The 22,032-nt window shown below is 40.0% G+C and overlaps 1 protein-coding gene across 1 annotated transcript in view; it reads right to left on the bottom strand.

The window, feature by feature from the left end:
* ryr1b (ryanodine receptor 1b (skeletal)) overlaps positions 1–22,032 on the bottom strand; it is a 109,235-nt gene that overhangs the window by 59,720 nt on the left and 27,483 nt on the right. Inside the window, exons 3-28 of the mRNA XM_047391362.1 lie at positions 21,868–21,990; positions 21,684–21,785; positions 19,911–19,931; positions 15,953–16,027; positions 15,790–15,868; positions 15,575–15,687; positions 15,393–15,492; positions 13,782–13,878; positions 13,624–13,698; positions 9,952–10,108; positions 9,706–9,870; positions 8,260–8,381; positions 7,948–8,134; positions 6,801–6,936; positions 6,617–6,712; positions 6,360–6,478; positions 6,085–6,218; positions 4,982–5,223; positions 4,701–4,893; positions 2,837–3,053; positions 2,624–2,728; positions 1,893–1,996; positions 1,726–1,809; positions 1,477–1,636; positions 1,192–1,339; positions 893–1,098 (exon numbers count right to left, since the gene is read on the bottom strand). Coding sequence (XP_047247318.1) covers positions 893–1,098; positions 1,192–1,339; positions 1,477–1,636; positions 1,726–1,809; positions 1,893–1,996; positions 2,624–2,728; positions 2,837–3,053; positions 4,701–4,893; positions 4,982–5,223; positions 6,085–6,218; positions 6,360–6,478; positions 6,617–6,712; positions 6,801–6,936; positions 7,948–8,134; positions 8,260–8,381; positions 9,706–9,870; positions 9,952–10,108; positions 13,624–13,698; positions 13,782–13,878; positions 15,393–15,492; positions 15,575–15,687; positions 15,790–15,868; positions 15,953–16,027; positions 19,911–19,931; positions 21,684–21,785; positions 21,868–21,990 — 3,360 coding nt within the window. The remainder of the gene's footprint in view (positions 1–892; positions 1,099–1,191; positions 1,340–1,476; positions 1,637–1,725; positions 1,810–1,892; positions 1,997–2,623; positions 2,729–2,836; positions 3,054–4,700; positions 4,894–4,981; positions 5,224–6,084; positions 6,219–6,359; positions 6,479–6,616; positions 6,713–6,800; positions 6,937–7,947; positions 8,135–8,259; positions 8,382–9,705; positions 9,871–9,951; positions 10,109–13,623; positions 13,699–13,781; positions 13,879–15,392; positions 15,493–15,574; positions 15,688–15,789; positions 15,869–15,952; positions 16,028–19,910; positions 19,932–21,683; positions 21,786–21,867; positions 21,991–22,032) is intronic.

The following is a 22,032-nucleotide window of genomic DNA, read 5'->3' as shown; positions in this document are numbered from 1 at the left end:
TGCCAGAGTCTGGAGGAAGACTGGGGAGAAGAAAATGCCAAAATGCCAGAAGTCCAGTGTCAAGTACCCACAGTCAGTGATGGTCTGGGGTGCAGTGTCAGCTGCTGGTGTTGGTCCACTGTGTTTTATCAAGGGCAGGGTCAATGCAGCTAGCTATCAGGAGATTTTGGAGCACTTCATGCTTCCATCTGCTGAAAAGCTTTATGGAGATGAAGATTTCATTTTTCAACACGACCTGGCACCTGCTCACAGTGCCAAAACCACTGGTAAATGGTTTACTGACCATGGTATCACTGTGCTCAATTGGCCTGCCAACTCTCCTGACCTGAACCCCATAGAGAATCTGTGGGATATTGTGAAGAGAACGTTGAGAGACTCAAGACCCAACACTCTGGATGAGCTAAAGGCCGCTATCGAAGCATCCTGGGCCTCCATAAGAGCTCAGCAGTGCCACAGGCTGATTGCCTCCATGCCACGCCGCATTGAAGCAGTCATTTCTGCCAAAGGATTCCCGACCAAGTATTGAGTGCATAACTGTACATGATTATTTGAAGGTTGACGTTTTTTGTATTAAAAACACTTTTCTTTTATTGGTCGGATGAAATATGCTAATTTTGTGAGATAGGAATTTTGGGTTTTCATGAGCTGTATGCCAAAATCATCCGTATTAAGACAATAAAAGACCTGAAATATTTCAGTTAGTGTGCAATGAATCTAAAATATATGAATGTTAAATTTTCATCATGACATTATGGAAAATAATGAACTTTATCACAATATGCTAATTTTTTGAGAAGGACCTGTATGTTCTATTCATGTAAAGACAGTTTTCTGGCATGATTTTCATACTTTATTTGGAATAAACTAAATTCAACTGTAGAAATAGACTGACCTTATTGCCATTAAAGACGTAAGCTAGCTCATCAGCTCCTAGCTCGGTGTCAGAGCGGACGCAGGGACGCGCCCAGCCTACTCTCATCTCTCCAGTTGTTACAGCTTCGAACTCAAAGTACCACTTCCCTTGGGTGATGGCGTATGACTTCTCTGCCCTGAAGATCCGGACCTTGTCCCCGCGGATGTTCTCAAGGCCGTGACCAGCTGCAGTGTCAAAGCAAACAGGTGAGATAGTGAAGGACACAAAAAAAAATGAATGCTGTGAAAAGATTTCCATTACGAGATGATCCGACTTACTGCTCTCTTGATCTGGAGGCTCGATATTGTAGCCATAACCAATGAGGGTGCGGACAGCATTGTTAACACTGTCTCGGTTGGTTTTCTTAGTTCTCTCGTCCAGCAGGTTGTATGGTACCAAACGAGGGTTGCGCTTATTCACAATATCCTATTATGGATACAGATTGTAGTATGTGTATAATACATAAACCTGTATACAAGGTCTTAAGATAAATAATAAAGAAACCTTCCTAATAAATAAAGTTTCCATTTGAATACTAGATTAAAAGATTGAACAAGAGTCACCTGCACGATGCTGTAGGTCCATCCTTGGCGTACCCGGTCCCTCGCCCAAACATTATGCCCATTTTCTGCCAACTTCTCCACAAGCTGATTCTGGTTTGGTGTCAGTTTGACGTGGCTGAGATCGAGGGGTGCAGGCTTGTAGCCATTGGTCATGACATACCTGAAGCACAGACAAGCTCATATTCAGGCAAACCGAAAAGATTATTCAGCTATTTAGATGCAAACAGAGATACGGATTTGTCTCTGTACGTCTTGGGGAGCTTGATCTTCTTGAGATTTTCTTCTGCCTTCTCATCCCCCATTCCGACATGGCAACCCAACGCCAGTAGAGTCCTGTGGGAAAACATACATTCAGATGTAAAATCTTCTACAGAACCTGACTTAGACATGACCTAAACAGCAAATTTAAAACTCACTTGAGAGTCTCCCCTGACATCTGCAGATTGTAGTTCTTTTCTGGTTCAGGAAGACTTTGGAAGTCCACCAAACAAGGATGGAGTTTCTTGTTGTCATCCCTGAACTGCAGAGAACAAAGAAAACTATAGTGGGGAAATAACTGTCTTATCCAGAGCATATGCTCACGTATAAATCAAAGAGCAAGCTATATTTTTATGGTGCTTTTTTAGATAGAATATAACCCCACATGTTACTTGAAAGTTAGAAATGTATCTGTTTGGCAGAGGTGTTAGTGAAACAAATGCATCTTTTTTGCCTCATTTCTATAAAGACTTTATACCGTTGGAGAATAATATTTCAGTTTCAGGTCACTCAATAATTTTCTGGCCATGTATGGAATAAGGAGATCAAAAGTCTATCATTCTCATTTAGAGTAAGGGAGGCAGGGACTAATATGGTTCAAAAATACCTGAAATTGTGAAATGCAATTGATGTCTCAAAAATGACAATAATAAAAATAACTGGGTGAAAAAAGTTTATAAAATCAGAGTTAAACTGTATTTTTTTAAAACCCAAGTAGCCCAGGTATTAATGGGCTCTGGCTCCAATTATAATATGAAATAAATAGAGAGCAATCTGGCTCTTACATAAATCTTTTAATAAGGGTGTTGTTCTTTGGGGCTGCATATTAGTTTTTAGGGGATTATTTAAATACTTTACAGTCACTCAGACCAGCTGAGATCATACTCACAGTCCCATAGGTCCAGCCCTGCTCAATGCGAGTCACCGCCCAAAGCTCATGGATGTTCTCTGCCAACTTCTCTCTGATACGTTCAAGGTGGGGTGGCAGCACAATCTACGCAGGAAAAGCAAAGTCAGTAATCACACAACAGGCCACCAGTAAATCATGCCCTTTTCTGACCAAAAACCTGAAAATCTGATTTTAGTTTCTCTTTTTTAATACCTGAACTGTATCCACAGGGCAGGGGGTAAATGAGGTGTGGGTGAGGGACTGGGTGGGACCCAGAAGGTTGCGCACACCGTTGAAGTCGTGCTTGTACTCCTTGATGTGTTCGATGCGCATCCTCTCTCTGGGCAGCAGGGCTTCGTAACACGGGGCGTAGCCTGGTGGGGGCATGAACTTAAAGTCTCCGTGTCGACCACCGAGGAGGAACCGAACTCTGAGGTCACACAAACAGAAGAAGTCTTCGTCTTTTCCTTGTTTTAAACTGAGCTATTAATTGTAAGACTCTTCCCGTTTCTTTTCTTGTTTTAATGAGTCGATGCAGCGTAAATATCTTTATTGGAGGGCAACAAAGTGAAGATCTTAAATGATTATATAGGGGATAGAGAGACATGATCTAAACTAAAAGAACCCAAATGAATTCAATTTTTTATTTCAGTTATTTAACACTTAGGTATAGTTCTGACAAACTTCAGTGTATTTTATCAGCACCTTAGGGTATAGGTACACAAAGTAGTGCATCATGTGAATTAAAGGAAAATTATACTTGGTTTTCAAAATGAAAACTGAGTGAGTAAAACTTTGTAAAACTATCTTTCCAGGGTGTGTCTCTGCCAGTTTTGCAGATCTAGAAGATTTGCACAATCTTCTTTACAAAATAGCTCAAGGTCAGTCAGATTATAGAGTTTCTGTGAACATCTGTTTTTAATCTTTGCCACAAATTCTGTGGCAAAACATGTAGCTCTGACTGTTTAGGGTTGCCGCTCCTCTAGAAGGTGAACCACAGTTTCAAGTCTTTTGCAGCCTTTCCTTCCAGGATTGACCTTTATTTAGCTCCATCCCTCTTCTAATCAGCTATGGCCAAATTCCCCCTTTCTGCTAAGGAAAACCATCCTCACAGCATGACACTGACACCACCATGCTTCACATTAGAAACAGCATCTTTAGGATGATGTGTAGTGTTAGCTTTGAATCAAATATATGTTCCGCAAGTTGGCTAAAATGCTCAGTTTTTGTCTTATCAATGACTTTCTTCTTGCTACTATTCCATAAAAGCCAGATTTGTCTAACAGCTTCCCTGTTAGATTCTCCCAACAGAGCAGTGAATCTATGCAGCTCTTCCAGAGTTGCCATAGCCTCTTTGGTTGCTTCTCTGATTAATGCTGTCCTTGCCCTGCCTGCCAGGTAGGGTTACAGTTGTGCCATTCTCTTTTGACTTGCAGATGACAGATTGAAAAGTGCTCTGTGAGATGTTCAAACCATTGGATATTCTTTTGCAACCAAACCATGGTTTGAATTTCTCCACAACTTTTGCCCTGAACTATCTGGTGTGTTCCTTGGTCTTTATGATGCTGTTTGTTCACTAAAGTTTTTTAACAAACCTGTGAGGTCTTCACAGGACAGCTGGATTTTTATTAACATTAAATTGCACACAGATGCACCATATTTACTAGGTGGCTTCTGAAGGTAACTGACTGCAATGAATTTTATTGAAGGGTGTCAGAGTAAAAGTGGTTGAAGAAAAAGGCCACACTTTTCAGATTTTTCTTTTTGAAAATGTTGAAAACCATGTATCCTTTTATTTTTAGTTCACAATTATGCACTACTTTGTGTTGGTCTATGACACGGTAAAATACACTGAAGATTTTTAAGGCTTCATATGTAAATTCCAGTGAAGGTAAAAAGTGGATTAAATGATAAAAGTTCTAATGAAGATGAGGCCTTCATCATTGTATTGCAACAATATTTCCACCATAAAGTGTTTATTAGTTGGATAGAAAAATAACATGTAATTTAATACAATTAAACAGCAGAGAATCAGAAAATAACATCATAGGAGACATTACTGATGTGTTAAACTGACTTGACTCCAGCAGAGAAGCTGATGACCGGAAAGAAGAGACCGTCCACATTAAAGTTCTCAAACATGCCCTGAACCGGATGGCCGTTGATGCGGAAGGAGATACTGGGCACGCTCAGATCCAGACAGCAACTGATAACATCGTCCGCAGCCAGAGTGTGAACGTTAGGCGAAGCCACCTGCCGGGCCACGGTACCTGCACAGCAGAGCAAAGAATCCTTACCAACATTTGCAGCACCGTTGTTTATTTGTAATAAACCAAAATGGTAAAAGACAGATCCTACCTGACCATAAATGCACCCCATCAAAGCCATAAGAGTAGAGGTCATCTCCCACACCATTTCCTCCCCAGCCTTCGCCTCCTCCAGGGTATGGGCTGTAGCCCTCAGTCATGGCCCAGCCCACCCGCAGGTGTGTAGCCTGCGCTGTCACAAAGGACTCCACGTAGTCCACAATCATCTCGTAGTACCACTTCTTATACTGCGTGGACCCCTCACAGGTACCCAGGAAGATGTTTGGCCTCACACTGAGGACAGGTGCAAAAAGACAGCATTCACCTCACCATATTTTCTTTCAAAGAGCCTTTCCTGTTACATTTATTTCTTTTATCAACAGTTGTTCAAGCTTTCTGAAGGTCTGAAGCTTTTCTTTGGACGCTGGCTGCTTTTATTTATATATCCATGCCAGTCCACCATCATTTCAGTAGCATGTTCCTTAATTCTGATATATGAATCATTTAAACCTAAAATCACAGCTAACTCAAGGGATGAAGCTGTAACATATCAATACATATGCAGCAACTTAACTTAGTTCTAAATGGGATTTTTAGTCAATTTACTACCAGCAGCTGTGAGAAAGACAGCATTTGATCACATTTCCTCAACTGAATCTATGAAAATATTTAAATTAAATGCTCAGAGGTTAAATAAAAATTAAATGACAATAAAAATAAAATAAAAAGTAGTGTTTAGAAGGGTTGAGGAATTTGTATATGAGCACAAACAGGTGATTTCCAAAGTGATATTAACTGAAAACCTAGACTGAATTCAAGTATAAATGTTGGTGTTCAGAGGACTAATAAAAATAAAAACAAATAAAATTGAACAAAATCAAATGACATGTAACAAAATGTGAAGAAATTAAAAAAGTGTTTTCAGAAAGGCTGAGGAAATATTGCTACGTAAAAAATGCATAAAAGGTGGGAGCGTCACACATTTTGAACAAATAAGATGGAATATTATCACATAATATCACTTCACACAATGTTACCGCAAACAACTAAAAACAAAGCAGTCTAATGCAAAACCTGTTGAAAATAAAACACAGACACGATACCTGTACACAGAACTGCACAGGTAGGAAACAGCAACTAAAAGCATTCTCAGACCTGGTGACATAGTTGACAATGTTGGTTTGAAGCAGGAGGTCTCGACCTGGCAGCAGGTTTTCTGTGATGAGGTTCTGGTTGGACCTCACAGCGACACCATTACACACACAGAGAGAGCGCAAGACATCCAGAACCTGATGGAAAAGACAGAACCAACAATATCACCTCTATGTTAAAACCACTTTCAAGTTTTTAGGTTCCAAAATGAATGTTAGACCCTTCTGCTTAAGTTTGTTTCTAAAAGCATGACTAGATTCAACAGGCAAAACACTGACCTTATGGTTCCTTCCATGCTTGTCAAGCAGAGAGATGATGGATTTAATGTGGTTCTCCTGAATGATGTTCAGAACCTCTGGGCTTTCAATGAGGACACAGTACAGCACCTCGAGGATTCCTGAATGCAAAGTAGGGAAAATTTACAATAACAGAGAAAAAAAGCATAAATCTAACTCCTGATCACAGAAGATGCCTCTATTGATTCAACAAACCTATAAAATCAATGAATGCATCCTACAGATCAGCTCTGGCTTACCTGAGGAGGCCTCCAGACGATCCAGTTTGCTGACCAGCCAGTCCAGGTTATCACAGAACAACGCACAATTAGAGCGGTTCCCCCTGATAAGAGAAGCTGTGGAAACAGAAAGAAATATTAACTGTTTATCTAATGGAAACATCACTTGGTGTGAATTTCCAGAGCTCAGGGTTTATTTCTGTACCCAGCAGCTCATAAAGGAGGTTAACGATCTCCTTCCAGGACTCGGCTGCCTCCTCGCCGGCAAATTCAGAAAAGTGGGCAGCGGTGTTGTATACATTCAGGCGGTCGATGCACACCAACACGATGGTGATCATTCCCTGGAAAAAAAGAAAAATTATGTGTCATGTTTGTGGGTTTTTGTTGTTGGTGTTAATTAACGGAAATACTGAGATAACACAGGTGTTTAAATGAGTGGAAAGTTAACAAAAGACCCATTTTACCAAATATTTAAAGCCCAAATTTTTACAAAAGAGACTTATTACAAACATGTCTACATGATTTTCTACCTCATTCTCAGAAAACATCCATTTACAGGCGCATGGTATTGTGTACAAAATGTAATAAATTCTAATACAGGAGGATACTGGGCTTTGACAATTGATTATTTTCTGCCTTTACTTCTTTCTTAAATCAGTCTTGTTTTATTGTTGAAAGTAATTTGGGGAAATCTAAATCTAAATGGACCTCAAATGCAACAAACACAGGAAAAAGACAAGGAAGTACAACTCAGAGTTATATATCAGTACTTAGTAGAAATCATGGTGCTGCTAATGAAATGCACCCAAAAAACTGATTATCAGTATGATGACTTACAAAAGCTGGCTGTTTGAAGTATACAGATGGCTATACACAATGCCAGGGTGGAAAGGCATCAGCAATGACCTTAGAGAAGCAACTGTTCGTGTCTTTCAAAGTGAGAAAAGTTATACCGTAAGGATTTCTGTACAAACACCACATATAAACTGCCGAGCACTGAGGTGGAGAAGTGATGATTTCGGCTTGTTTTGCAGCTGCAGGATCCTCTTGTGTATTACCACAGTATTCTAGAGTCAAATATGAGGGCCATCTGTCTGAAGACTGAAGCTTGGTCCAAACTGGGTCATCAACAGGACAAAGATCCCAAACACAGCAGCAAAGCTACAAAAGAATGCCTGAAAAAACCCAAAGTCCAGGCCTCAACCTGAATGAAATGCTGTGGGGGCCCCTTAAAATATATATTTTAGTAAACACTAAGTACACTTTAAATAACAAAAATGTAATTCTTTAGCTATGATACTTGAGAAAGAGACTGCCAGAGGGGCAGGTTTTGAAGGCCGTTTGGAACTTGCCTCCTCTTGGAAGAGGTTCTGGCGGTTGCGGAGGGAGCGGAGCTTGGTCTGCTTCTCCTCGTGCTCCAGTTCCTCTTCCGGTGGCCGGAAGTAGAAGATGAGATCTTGAAGAGAGAGGATGACTCCCTCCAGGGGAAGGGAAACCGAACCTGGAGACTTGTTCTTCCCGCTCAGAGAGTCCAGTCCCCTGGAAGAGAGCAAGCAAAGTCACATTTTATCTAAACTAAATCTAAAGTGAATCACTATATCCTCCCAACAGGAGAATTAACTTCTATTCTCCTCACAGCTCAGTTGGAGAATTTGTGAACCTACTTGATGAACTGTCTGAAGAGCCCTGTGGTGTTGTAAATCATTCGAGCCGCCTGAGACTCCTCTGTCTGAGAACGCGACACAGTAAGAGCGTCATCCATGTGGCCTTCCTGATGCAGAATGACCTGAAAACACAGATTACACAATTATCCAACAGCTGAAATCCACCATTGAACTCAGACCTACTCCTGCAAGGTGGGATGTCCGTCATCATGCTGAGTTTTAGGTAAGCACACATGAAGCTGAGGTCATTTTTTGTTTGCTGTTTTAATTGTAGAGCATGCATCTAGTCATATTTCACTTTCTGTTTATGCTCCCTCCACTGTGACTCTGTCCAGTCAAACAGTCTAATTCTTACTGTCATCTTCACCTAAGATCTTTTCTACAGCCTTGTTTAAAAATATTATTAGATTAAAGGAAATTAGGAGGAGACATAAAAGCTTGAAGAGAACAATCAGCTGGCCAACAATCTCAGCCATGAGATTTTCCCTTGATCAATGAGCCGAATGCATTAAAACTGAAAATTCCCACCCTTTTTATCTGTAAACACATCACTAACACCAAATTCTTTGGTGCCCTTTTTTAGTTTAGAGAAATTAAAGAAAAGCATAATGGATTATCTTGCAATTATTTTCTGTTATGTTTAAAACTATTTACTCTGTCTATTAATCTGCAACACATTCTGTTTCTTTTAAGGTTGAGGTTGGTTACCTTTAATTTAAAAAATAAACAAATCTAGAATAGTTTTTATGTGTTAATGAGTTCTAGGTCTTACCATAAAAAATCAAAATGAGCCATAAAGGAAATTGGAAATTTAAAAGTCTAATTAGTGCATCTCTAATTAAGACTGTACAAACATCACTTTAAGCTGTAGCCCCAGAGAACTATGGGACAAAATAGTGTTGTTTAAATTCATAAGAGAAAGAAAGTTTTGAAGCTGTTTTTCTTACATTTTGGTGTAATATGCTTTCATTCTGTTTTTGCCAAATTTCCATATAACGTTTTGAATATTTTTCATCACTGCTTGCTGCCTCTGATCTTTAACTTATGCAAACAGTTCTGTCCCCACCTCTGCTGTTTTGGTTCTGGAAAAATTAATTGTTGCTGTTTAACTACCTGCCTCAAACTTATTTAGTCCCACATTTGAGTACTTTTGCACCACAAATGACAAGAATTCTGAAAATGCTATAAATAAATACCTTTTTGTTAGAGCAATGAAGTTTTCTGTTTTGCCTTAAATAAGTTTGACGATATACATACATTTTTTTCTATTTCTAATTCACTTTACAGTGTGGGATTGACCTGTTAAGATCAGATTTGCAAACGATACATATAGTACCGTGATGTCCATCTTTGCTCAAACATTCTTAGCATTTTTTTTATTTTGAGACCTCTTTCAAAAATGTTGCTGATCAAGTTGATGATCAGACATGTTGGGTTTATTCTCACCCTTCTTTTCATTGTTCCTAACCGAGCAGCCTTAGCATCCAGGGCGGCATACGTGAGCCACAGTCCTGTGGACACATGCTGAACAAAGCACATGGACTCTCCATACTTTATCTCAGGAATTCCCATTCCCTCTACGTCCCGTTTCTGAGCCACATCCACCTTCTCCTGCTCAGGGAAAGAAATTAACAATCAGAGAGGCCAAGAAGTGAATGATCGGGTATTAATGTCCAAAAACCTCAATCTGACCTTTGAGATGCGAAAGCAGAATGCAGACAGTTTGGTGTTGGCCTTCTCCGGGTCCACCACCATCAGGACCTTGTCGTCATCCAGACAGAGGTACCGACCCGTGGTGATGTGGCGAATACGGAAAGACTGTCCCCATTTCATGTGGCTGCCGCTCCAACTGCAGACACCGAACAGAAACCAGTCGAAGGTTTATTAATGTTGACAACAAGTTTGTGTTCAAGAAATAACTTAGCAGATAATAAAACACTGTGATGACAAACAGTAATAATAAAATTACAATCCCAAGATTTAATGTAGTTAATAACGTGTTTTAGACCAGTCTTTACTTTATGTGCTACGGCGGTGAAAACAACATGAAAAGAAAACATATTTAAAAAAAATAAAATAATAAACAAAAACACACACATTGTCAGGCCCGAGCAGCAAAGCGCTGTGAAGGTCTCTTATAATCGCTGGTTATTATTATGCTCCTGGAAAATTAATTGGCTTTTTGGAGGCCTAAACATATTCAAAAACTCACCAAATTTTACAGAAAATTTTCATCCTAGGAAAATTTAAGGTTTTTAATGGAATTGAAAATGAGCGTGGCCACAACGGCTCTACAGCGCCCCCTAAAGTAAGACAGGCCAATTGGTAAGTCCTAGAGATTTGAAGTTTGGTACATAGCTAGATCTCCCCTAATCATGAAAAAAATCTCTTGGGGGTATGCCCTGAAACAAACAGGAAGTCGGCCATTTTGAGTTTAAGGCTCATTTTTGGCCGTTTTTGACTTGTCATACATTTCAAACTTTAACAAACTCCTACAGATTTTGAGCTACCGGCTTCATATTTGGTCAATATGCAGTTAAGGCATGGAGGATTAAAAATCATCAAAATGGTGAGTTTTTGAGCATGCTGAAGGGGTGGGACCAGGCCTCAAAATTAGCCTCCTCGCCGCAAATTTCGAACAGCTATAACTTTCACATTAATAGGCTGAATTACACCAAACCTGGTATGATTGATCCCTCTCAGGTGACCAACAATCCTATTTGGTCAAATGATGACATCATCAAAGCCACGTCCCCTGAGAACAGGAAGTCACTTTTTTTGCTTGGAAATTCCCTCTGTGACCTTCTTGACTCACTAAACTGGAAAGTGTGTCAGAGGACAAATAACAAGTTGGTCTAACTTCGTTTGGAACACTGACTGAAGTCAGATGTCACGCCATGGCCATACGTTTGCTTCTAATTTCCACACATATCATCTGATCTGCACCAAATTTAATATGATTGATCCTAGTCCACTCCCCAACAGAGATCTGATGAGATATTTGGTAGGCGTGGCCTAATTTTTCCACAGCGCCCCCTAGAAAATTTTAAAAAATCAGCCCCAAGCTATGCTTTGACCAAGGATTGTGAAATTTGGTACACATATGTAACTTCTCAAGACCTACAAAAAAGTCTCTTGGAGCATTGGTCCAAACCCCACAGGAAGTCGGCCATTTTGGATTAAAGTTGTGATTTTGATCCCATTTTGAGCAAACTCCTAATGCTTTTGGCTTTTGACTTAGAGACTTCAAAATCACTCAGTATACTCTCAAGGCATTGGGCATCAAAAGTTATCAAAAGCTTATTGCTACATGAAAGCATGTGGGTGTGGCCAAGGCTTAAAATCTGACTTCTCGCCATAAAAGACTAAATTGATATAGCTCCTACAAGGAAAGTCGTAGAGACTTGAGACCTTCTGAGATTGATCTGTATCTGGTCCTGAACAATATTCAATGATCAGATTCTGACATCATCTAAGCCCCTCCCACTGAGAACAGGAAGTGTAATGTTTCACTTACTGTGGTCCATATTTGATCCCCTTCACCTAATCAACATGAAACTGTCCCCAGTGACAGATAACATGATGTTCTAAGTTGGTCTGCAGTACTTAGAGGTTTGGCTGGAGGGTGTGGCTGTGGCAGCGTGTCGAAATCTGACGTCACACCATGGCCTTACGTGTGGCTCTAAGTTACACATGCATGGTCTGATTTACTCCAAACTGAATATGGTTGATCTTTGCCATCCCCAAAACAGCTCCCACCAACAAACAAGTGAGTGGAGCTGCCATCGGGAAGGTCGGATTTTGGCCAAATTTGGAATGCTTCTGAGCAGATCTCTGCATGACCAAAGATCGTATGAAAGGTTGCTCACAGTGCCGCCTAGTGGCAACATGCGTAACTGAGCGGTGGGCTCGACGATGGCATGAAGGTGGGGATGCCAGGCTCCCGCAGTCGCTACACAGGCCGAGCGGCACTGAGCTGCGAGAGCCGCCCAATGATGCTTCCAGCTTTAATTCTGTTTTGTTACTGTGTTTTAATATTTTTTTTAATTGTCTGATTATTTGCTGTGTCTTTCAAAGTTATGTTGTTGATTAATGTGCTGTTTTAGTTTTTTTTTTTATTTGTCACGTTGTCTGCAATACTTTTTATTCTATTTACTCTGATGTCTTAAATGGGACATAAAGAAAAATGTTAAGACTTGAGCAACTTAGGACCCCAGAATGCAGACTAGCAGGCAGCATGACGTTAAGTGCAAAAGATATTTAATAACAAAAAACTCACTCACAGGAGGTGATGGCAAAAACAGACATGGGCAGGTTGGCAAGACAGGCTTGGCATGATGAACAGGTGACATGAACTGAACAAGACATGATCTGAGAAATGTTTCCGCGATGTGTAAACAGAACAGGTGTGTATAAATGGAGTGTGAACCAGGTGAAGCAAGACATATTAACTAGGTGCAGGTGAACCGAATAAAGTTGATTAACAGAGAACACAACGTGACAGGAGCAAAACATGGCTTGAACAGAACGCAAATCCAAGGAAACAAACTAATAGAACTATAACTAGAAAAACATGAAACAAAAACATAAACAGGAAAATAATAAACAGAAGCATGATTCAAAACTTGAGCTGTGAAGAACATATAAAGAAAAAACCCGAAACCAAAAACCAAACAACCCCAAATCATAACAAAAAAGTTTTTCTAAACCTTGTTTAGAACATATATGTGGGTGTCTAAAGGCCCCACCAACTCAAAAGGTGAAATCATTTCATCAGCAACGAAACCAAACCAGTAAGGTTTTAACTTGTCCTGCTTAGTAACTGTCTAAAATATAACAATGTTCTCATGCCATAATTTTGAACTGTTACTACTATAAAAATCTGAATTATCCATTTATCCTTGAATGCATCAGAAAGATAAACTCAAAATACAAAATAAAAGAGGAATAGTTTTAAATCAAACCCGCATTAGTCTGAGAAACCCAAGATACAGAAATGTATGTTTTTTGGGCTGTTGAATATGAATTTAACAAGAAGATTGTTCCAGGGAAACAGGGGCCGAGTGGATGGATGTCTCAATAAAACATCTGTAAGCATAATAGCCTGAAAGCAGAGTTATATAGGAGGGCCTTGGTGCTGTAATCATGTTGTATTTAGAGAGATTTCACTGGCATATAACCCCGGGAAATCAAGTATATTTGTCAAAATAAGCAGAATTTGTCACCAACAAGATTGATCATGTTTTTTCTGTCATTATTTTTTATGACTCGGGGCAAGCAAACGTTCCCCATGTTTCATATAACTGCAAACAAAACTTACTTAATTAAACAGTAATTGGCAAAATGTTATTCTTATGATGTTACCTGATTCTGAGGGGCTCCAGCCTCCACAAGGACCGAGCCTGACTGCACACAGCACCGCCTTCATAGTGAGCCGTCCTGCAGCAGAGCGACGACTGAAACGTTATCATCTGATCTGCAGGAAGTGTTGCACTTTACGTCTTGGTTTTATTTTTGCTCACCTGCGCTTTTCCTCTCCTTCCTCTGGCGTTGGGATGGCCAGACACTCGTCCATGTGGCCGTGAAACAGCCTGAGAACGTGACCCCCTGTCAGATATCCTGAAAACACAGTACAGTTTAAATGCAGCATAAATGCGAGAGCAAGAGCAGACTTGACCCAAAGCAGAACACTGAGGAACTTCACATATTATTAAGGTAGCATCAGTGTGTACTTCTGATGTGTAAATGACTATAAAGTATTCAGGCTTAACATTTAAACCACAGACACCTGACAACATACCGCTGATTACTATTAAATGCTTTGCCAGATACCTGTGCTTTTTTGTTGATTTCAGTTAAAAGCAAATCACCAACATAATTGTTTTAGTTACCTAACCTAACTGAAATCGGTTTATTTACCATCTTCGGAAAATGACTTTCAGTACGGTCGTGTTAAAAACTAAGTACACCCTTTAGGGTTTAAGAGATAAGGCAGGAGCCAGGTACTGCTGATTGGTTGACTGACCATCATTGTGAGCACCTCCATAAAAGCTGAAACTTTGGCAGTTTGCTGGTCTCAAACAGGCAACACGTCTGTGTTAACACAATGCCTGGTTGGAAAGACATTAGCAATGTGGAAAGAGTTACAAGGCCATTTCCAAATGGAAACCAATAGCTGCCAGTTGTTTGAAGAAAATCATTATACACCGTGAACTGCTCAAATAAATTGCCAAAAACCCAAAGAGCTCCATCCAAATGTCTAAAAGGCCTCAATTAGCATGGTAAATATTAAAGCTCACAGTTAGAAAGACCTCAACAAGTATGGCTTGTTTGGAAGGGTTGAAGGAGAAAGGTTTTATTCCCAAAAAACACAAGTGAAGTTTCCACAGATGGAAAACAGTTGGCTTAATGAAGAACATGACCTCTGGGACAATGACCTTTGGACAGAGGCGGCCTAAGTCAAGCCAAAGCTTGACTCAAACTGGGTCATCGGCAGGGCAATGGTTGCAAACACAGCAGTAAATCAGTAAATTGACAATAAGCTGGAATGGCCCAGTCAAAGTCCAGACCTCAATCTGATTGGATTGCTGTGCTGGGATCTACTCAGAAAAGTCTGCAAACCTCAACATGCTGAAGCAACACTAAACTATATGCCAAAATTCCTCCACAATGATGTGAGAGGCTGATAAAGCCAGACAGAAAACAACTACTTCAGATAATTGCTGCTAAAGCTACTGAATCATAAGTTGTACCTGTTTTTTCCCTTGTCTGCATACACGTAATTACAACAAAGGTCCTCTCTGGGCACCAAACAGAAAAATAATATTCTAACACCTTCTAGTAACAGCTTTTACTGAAAGCAGCAGAGAAATGCCACACCACAAAAAAAACTATTTAGGTTCTCTTCAAAGAACAGAACAAGATACGTGTTCTGTCTCTAAAATCTCTTAAAGATCCCAATGTCATGTACAAGAAACTACAAAATAACCAAAACATCTTGTGCAAACAACTAGACTCTGAACTTCCAAAGATGGCATAACTAAATCATAAATACATATGATTTATGTAGGCAGTTTTAATGTTACTACACATTGTGCCAGATGTGTTTGAAAGGTCTGAGTAAAGGTTTTTACCCTCAGCTAATTCACATCCCGAACTAATCGGGTTCATGTTCCACAGAGTTTGCATGAAGGAGGCATCCACCATCAGATCTCCGCTGGCGTAGGACAGATGCTGTGGAGGACAGAGGACAGAAGGAGACTGAGTTTGGTGCAGCTGAAACTGGACGGTTTACTGAAAGAACAATGAGCCTCACCAGGTATCTCTCAGACGACACACTGACGAGAATGAGGTCATCACCCACCCTGACCTTTTCACCTTCCGACCTCTGTTTGGAAGCTGGATGAATTGTCCACCAACACGCCTCACCTGCAAAAGAGAGCACGATCAAACAGGTAATTCAAGCGTGAAAGTGTGCTTCTCATCAAACATCTAGAAAAGTGACTTTAATGGCATTTATAGCTGTGTTACCAATGGAATCCTCTTGCAGGCCCACATCGAAGGCCAGCTTGTCAGTGAGGGATCGAGATGTGGTCAAACAGCTCAGATACTGGAGAAGAAAGTCATTAGTTTGACCTGGTTCTGACACAAACATAGATGTACGTCCCAGTAAAGTGAATAAAGCCAGCCTCACCATGCTTGAGTGGTGGTGTCTCAGAAGAATGGCATGACCGTACAGTAAGGTGCGATGGCCTCCACCCTGCGACGACTGAGAGGGAAAAAGACAGAAAAACATTGGTTTAGTTGTAAATTGCATTAAAATTAACAGGTTAATCATCAGGTTGATCATCCAGAGTCCCTGGTGCTAATTCTCTTCAGCTCACCAGAGGTTTTCTAAAGGATTTAGGTCTGGGGACTGAGATGGTCATGGAAGAAGGTTGATTTCTGTGTCCGGTGAACCATTTTTGTGTGAATTTGGCTGCATATTTTGGATCACTATCATGCTGACAGACCCAATGATGACACATCTTCAGAGGCCAGCAGATTTTTCTTGAAAATGTCCTGGTATTTTAAAGATGCCATGATGCCACGCACTCCAACAATGTTCCCAAAGTCTTCGAGTTAAAGACGTTTTTTCATGTTAACTTATGTGAAAGTAGGACAGAAAAATACTTTTTCCCAGCATGTCTGAAACTAACTGGTTCACATCTCGATGTTGTTATAGAGGTTTTGTGACCTCAAGATGCAAGAGATGTTAAAGTTCTATAATAGTGAACTTTCCCTCCCTTCCCATCCTGCTCACTGTGTGTGGTGGCAAAATACATCCGGGTCTTCATCCACCCTTGACTTAAAAAGATCAACAATCATCTGCCTTACCTCTATGGCATGTTCTCTTCTCTTGTCACATCAGAGATTCTAAGACAATTATTTCTTAATGTGGGATTTTTCATCTAAAACAAAAGTTTGGATTGAAAAGAAATCAATGTGGGATTGTGCTACTGCAATAGAGCATTACATCTATTTTAAGGGCCATCGGAGGGAAAACAAAAATGCTTACATATTTTATTAAAACACAATATTGGCAAAACAAATGGGTCAATCCTTTAAATTATTAGATTCAGGTGTTCCAATCACCTCCATGACCACAGGTGTATACAATCCAGCACATAGGCAGGCATTTGTGAGAAAATGAGTCACTCTCAAGAGATCAGTATATTCCAACATGGTTCAGTGACAGGATGCCACCTGCGCAATAAGTCCAGTCGTAAATTTTCTGCACTACTAAATATTCCAAAGTCAGCTGGTAGTTGTATAACAAAGTAGAAGCAATTGGGAGCGACAGCAACTGAGCCACAAAGAGGTAGGCCACATATAATCATAGAAAGGGATCAGCAGATGCTTAGGCTCAGATTTCCCAGAGGTCACCAACCTTCTGCAGACCTCTACATGTCATGTGGTCTTCAGATTAGCTCATGAACAGTGTGTTGAGAGCTTTATAGAAAGAGTTTCCACAGATATGTTTTATGGAGTGACAAATCATGCCTCTCTGTTCGGCAATCCAATGGGATCAGTATAGCAGTTTCCAGGAGAACAGCACTGTCCTGACTCCATTGTGTCAAGTGTAAAGTTTGGTGGAGGAAGGACTATGGTGTGGGGTTGTTAGTGAAAGAAAATCTTAAAGCTTCAGCATTACAAGACATTTTGGACAATTCCATCCTCCCGACTTTTTAGGAACAGTTTGGAGATGGCCTCTTCCTGTACCAAATACATAGATGAGTGAGTTTGGAGTGGGGGAACTTTGCTGACCTTCATAGATCTGACCCTAACCCCAACAGAACACCTTTGGGGTGAATTAAAGCGGAGACTGCAAGCCAGGCCATCTCGTCCTACATCTGTGTCTAACCTTACAAATGTGCTTCTGGAAGAATGGTCAAAAAAATCTCCAAAACACTCCTAAACCAGTTGGAAATCCCCCCATTACAACTGAAGCTTATATAGCTGCAAACGGCGGGCCGACATTAAGCTAAACTCAATGGATTAAGAATGCATGTCAAGGATAAAAGAAGTTTGGTTGTGGGTTTTTAAGATGAGTCTTTCTATGATTAACACATTTACTGCTCTAGTACTGGTTTTAGCTTTATTCTTACTCCTAGACTAACTCTTGGTCCTGTCTCAGTTTTGGTGGTCTAGACCATCACATAAAAAAAAAAAGCAATTACATTTTGTTTTAATAACTCGATGAATCCTTTTTGGACCTGAAAAGGCTTCGGTTTATGAGTTCGATGTATTTGTAACCACAATTACTGCTTTAATACAGAATTCAAGAAAACAACATGGGTGACATTTTAAAGCATGCAAACATAAGACAGAACAACCACAATAACAAAGAGTAATGCTCTCTGTTTCCGAGAGGATATAAAGATGGGAAAGATTAGGTTCAAAATGTTAAGATCATTTACTACAATCTTACATTACAACCAGATTTCACCCAATGCTTTTTCCCAACATCCACCACAAACACATTGTGAATGGATAAACTCAAGCTCAGCCAACATGAGGATAGCCCTAAACCTTTACACAACTATAATCAACTAGGATAAATTGGGGGCAGGTATGGTCAGCAGTAGCATGATACCATTAACCCCAGTTTGGATTAGCGCCGGTTATCCTGGGATAGGGGGAGGCTAGCCCGTCCCGAGCTCTGTGGGTGTCCAGTTTCCTCATCTTTTCCTGACGGAAGCAGGTGGGACGCTCTGCCAGGCTGCGTGTCAGGCTATTCCAATCCTGCTGCTCGTCATCAGGAACTACTTCGTTCTCCTGTGAAGCCTGACCTGCCAGTCAATAATAACACTCACAAAATGTCTCAAATAAAAAGCTCTGGTGAGTTTTCTTTCATTTCTCCACAATCATCGTGTGCAAGAATGTCATGATTCTGGACTCTTTCTGATTTGTGAAATGACCTTACAACATACTTCTGCAATTCATTAAAAAACAAAAATTGGGTGCAAAACTTTTAAATGATTTTTTATTTTCTCAGTTCAACACATACTACAAGTGATATATATATATATGTATGTAGAGATGTATAGATATATATATAGATATATATATACAATTAGGTGTCCCAAGAGGACAATGATCCCATCGACTGTGCTTAAAAGGTTTCTGGAAATCACCCAATTTAAATGAACACTAACAATTGCACCATGAAGATATCCAGCCAGAGTTATGCCATAAGCTTGTTGATGGCTACGAAAAGTGTGTGGTTGAGTTGCAGCTTGCTAAGGGACATTTATCTAAAACTAAGTGAGCGTGTATAATTTTCACCCTATGTTGATCAGAGAAAGGACACAATAATTTCAAACTTGTGCACACAATTCTTGCTTTCATCAATCATTGCAGTTGTTTGCTGTATACTTATTTCATTATGTTCAAATAAATCCCTAAAAGCCCATAAAGGCCATAATTACTATTATGAGTGTATATGTATTTCCTACCTGCACTATACATGCCTTAAAGGGGAAAAAAAACTAGAATGCCAACATAAAATTACTGTTGTCCATGCTAATACTTTGAAATTATTCTGGTAATTAAAACTACTAAAATAAAAAAAAGGAATGGCTTCATAATTTAATTTTAAAAGTTCAGACTGATGAGCTACGGTACTGGATACCTAATGTTTTACTGTATTAAATCCGTGTTTTTACAGTAGGCCAAGTTCAGAGTAAGCTTGTATAAAAACACTTAATGAATAAAAATTGGAGATGAATTGTGCCTGATGGCATTATAAACAAACAACAATGCTGCGAACTGGGAGAACCAACATTAAGCAAATTAGGATAAAGAGGGCTGGGGATACTTCTGCATGAAATGGAAATGGCGTATAAACTAAGACACACTGGGTTGGACTTATTAAGAAAGATCAAATATTTATATATTAGTGTCTACTAGAGCAGAATAAAAGTATTCAGTTAAAAAAATAAAACAGGAAAGAAATCACCTACTGTGTGAATATCAGTTAAACATAAATTAATCAATATGTACAACATTATTTCAGTCAACAGGACATCCAGATGCCAACAGGACATGAACAAGGACAAATGTTGATTCAGTTGGAACACACAGGAAGTAAAACATGTTAACAGACATACCCACTTGTCCAAATCGACTGCCTGCTTGGCAGGAAGCACAAATGGGAAGGGGAGGGAAGGGGGTGTCAGAGAGCAAGTAAAAAGAATTGGTAGAAAAAAAGCAAATATAAACCCAATAATCAGGTCTACATTTAGAGAAGGCTTTTAATAAACAACAACCTGCTTGTTAAATGTAACTCCCAGATTAAAGTAACATAAGAGCAGAGGGCTCGAGGTTGATATGATTTAATTATTGAGTCATGTTTGTTGCAGGCGCCAATTTAGCTACAAATGGAAAAATGATTAAAATACACAAAGAGCCACTGAAAAAAAATCTTCATGTAACTTTCAGTACAACTATGGGAAAAACTAAGTACACCCCTGTGACTCAGTAGCTTGTGGGTCCACCTTTAGCCGCGATAACTCTCAGTAATTGTTTTGTGTCTCAGTGAATTGGTCTCTCACATCGTCGTGGAGGAATTTTGGCCCACTTTTCTTTCCAGCGTTGCATCAGTTCTTTGAGGTTTGCTGACATTTGTTTTTGCAGAGCCCTCTTATGGTCCCACCGCTGCATTTTATTCAGTTTCAGGACTCTGACTGAGCCACTGCAACACATTATTCTTTCCTTTTATTCCCATTCTGTTGTAGATGTGCTGTTGTGTTTGAGATTATTGTGCTGTTAATGACCCAGTTTGGTCGAAGCTCCAGCTGTTGAACAGAGTGTCATACAGTTGACTTTAAAATACTTTGGTATACAGAGGAGTTCATGGTCGACCCAATGACAGCAGGATACCCAGGTTCAGAGACTGCCAAACAAACCAGAATCATCACCCCTCCACCACCGTGCTTCACAGTTGGCATGACGTATTTATTTAATGTGCTGTTTGTTTGGGTTTTTTTTTTCAGAACATGCTGATCTTTAACATCATACATTTGCTCTCAGCTTATTGTTCCGGACTTCTTTTGGTAGTTTCAGATGGAACTTTGCAAACCTAAGTCGTGCTGCAATATTCAAAGCATTCTTGTTTAATCTTTTGTTGAATTGTTCTGTCCCTGAACTTCAACATCTAACCTGCTACCTGGGGTCTGTACAGTCTGATTTGAAGTTATTTAATTTTTTGAAACTATCTCAGAGCTTTGCATTCTGACCTTGGTGTGAATTTTAGTAGCACATCCACTCCTGGGAAAATTGACAATCGTCTTATCGTGTTATCCACTTCAGAATAATCGTTCTCCAAAATGAAGGATTTTAAATAGCTTGAAATGGCCTCATAAGACTGGTGGGCAGCAGCAGTTGCCTATCTGAGGTCAGTGCTGATGTCTTTCCAACTTGGCATAGTGTTAAGGGTTTGCATGCTCCTGAGCCGCAAAATGAAACTGCTTTCAATGAAGGTGGTCAAACTGATGATTGGTTATAAAAGTGCTTTGATTAGACGCACCCGGCAGTTATTATTCCTCCTAAACCAGGGGTGTACTTAGTTATTTTCTTGACTGTATTAAAATACATGGAAATTTTATTTTCCATTATGACTTTCAAACCTTTAATAGGAGAATACTGAATTGTGAGAAAGAAAATCCTCACTTGTAACTCACTGTAACCCATCATAAGAATAACATTCATAGCAAAATCTATGCAACACAAGCTGATTTGATGCAGTTTGTTCTCTTTTTCTTTAAATTAGTATTAAAAATATAAATTCAGGCAGGAATACCGAATCGATGACATGTGACATTAGGATGGAAAGGGTGAATAGGCACTGATGTGAAAGGTAAAAATGAGTGGTTTCAGCTCACCTCGGTCATCTCCACTGTGTTGGCCAGCATCTCCACCAGGGCTCGGACTGAGAGCGACTGCTCCAGGATGAATGTGCATATAGCCAGGTCTGGGGGCACATTCTGCAGATGAGTGAGGGGCAGAGAGGTGAAACCCAGGTGATTAAAGAGAGGACCAACATGGCAGCACAGTGCAGGGTGTTACCTGAGCGTTAGATGTGGTTTCCAGAAAGCAGAGACGGTTCCCGAAACCCTCGCAGGACAGACAGAGTTTGATCTGCTGCTCCTTTAGAACGGAGGCAGTGCACTGCAGAACAACCTGGTCATCCTATACTCCAACACACACATAAAAACAATTTATTTAGTGCCT

Source organism: Girardinichthys multiradiatus, chromosome 18, assembly GCF_021462225.1.
Source record: "Girardinichthys multiradiatus isolate DD_20200921_A chromosome 18, DD_fGirMul_XY1, whole genome shotgun sequence".
NCBI lineage: Eukaryota > Metazoa > Chordata > Actinopteri > Cyprinodontiformes > Goodeidae > Girardinichthys > Girardinichthys multiradiatus.
The sequence above is the reverse complement of the archived record's forward strand: the minus strand, read 5'-3'. Positions and strand labels throughout refer to the sequence as shown.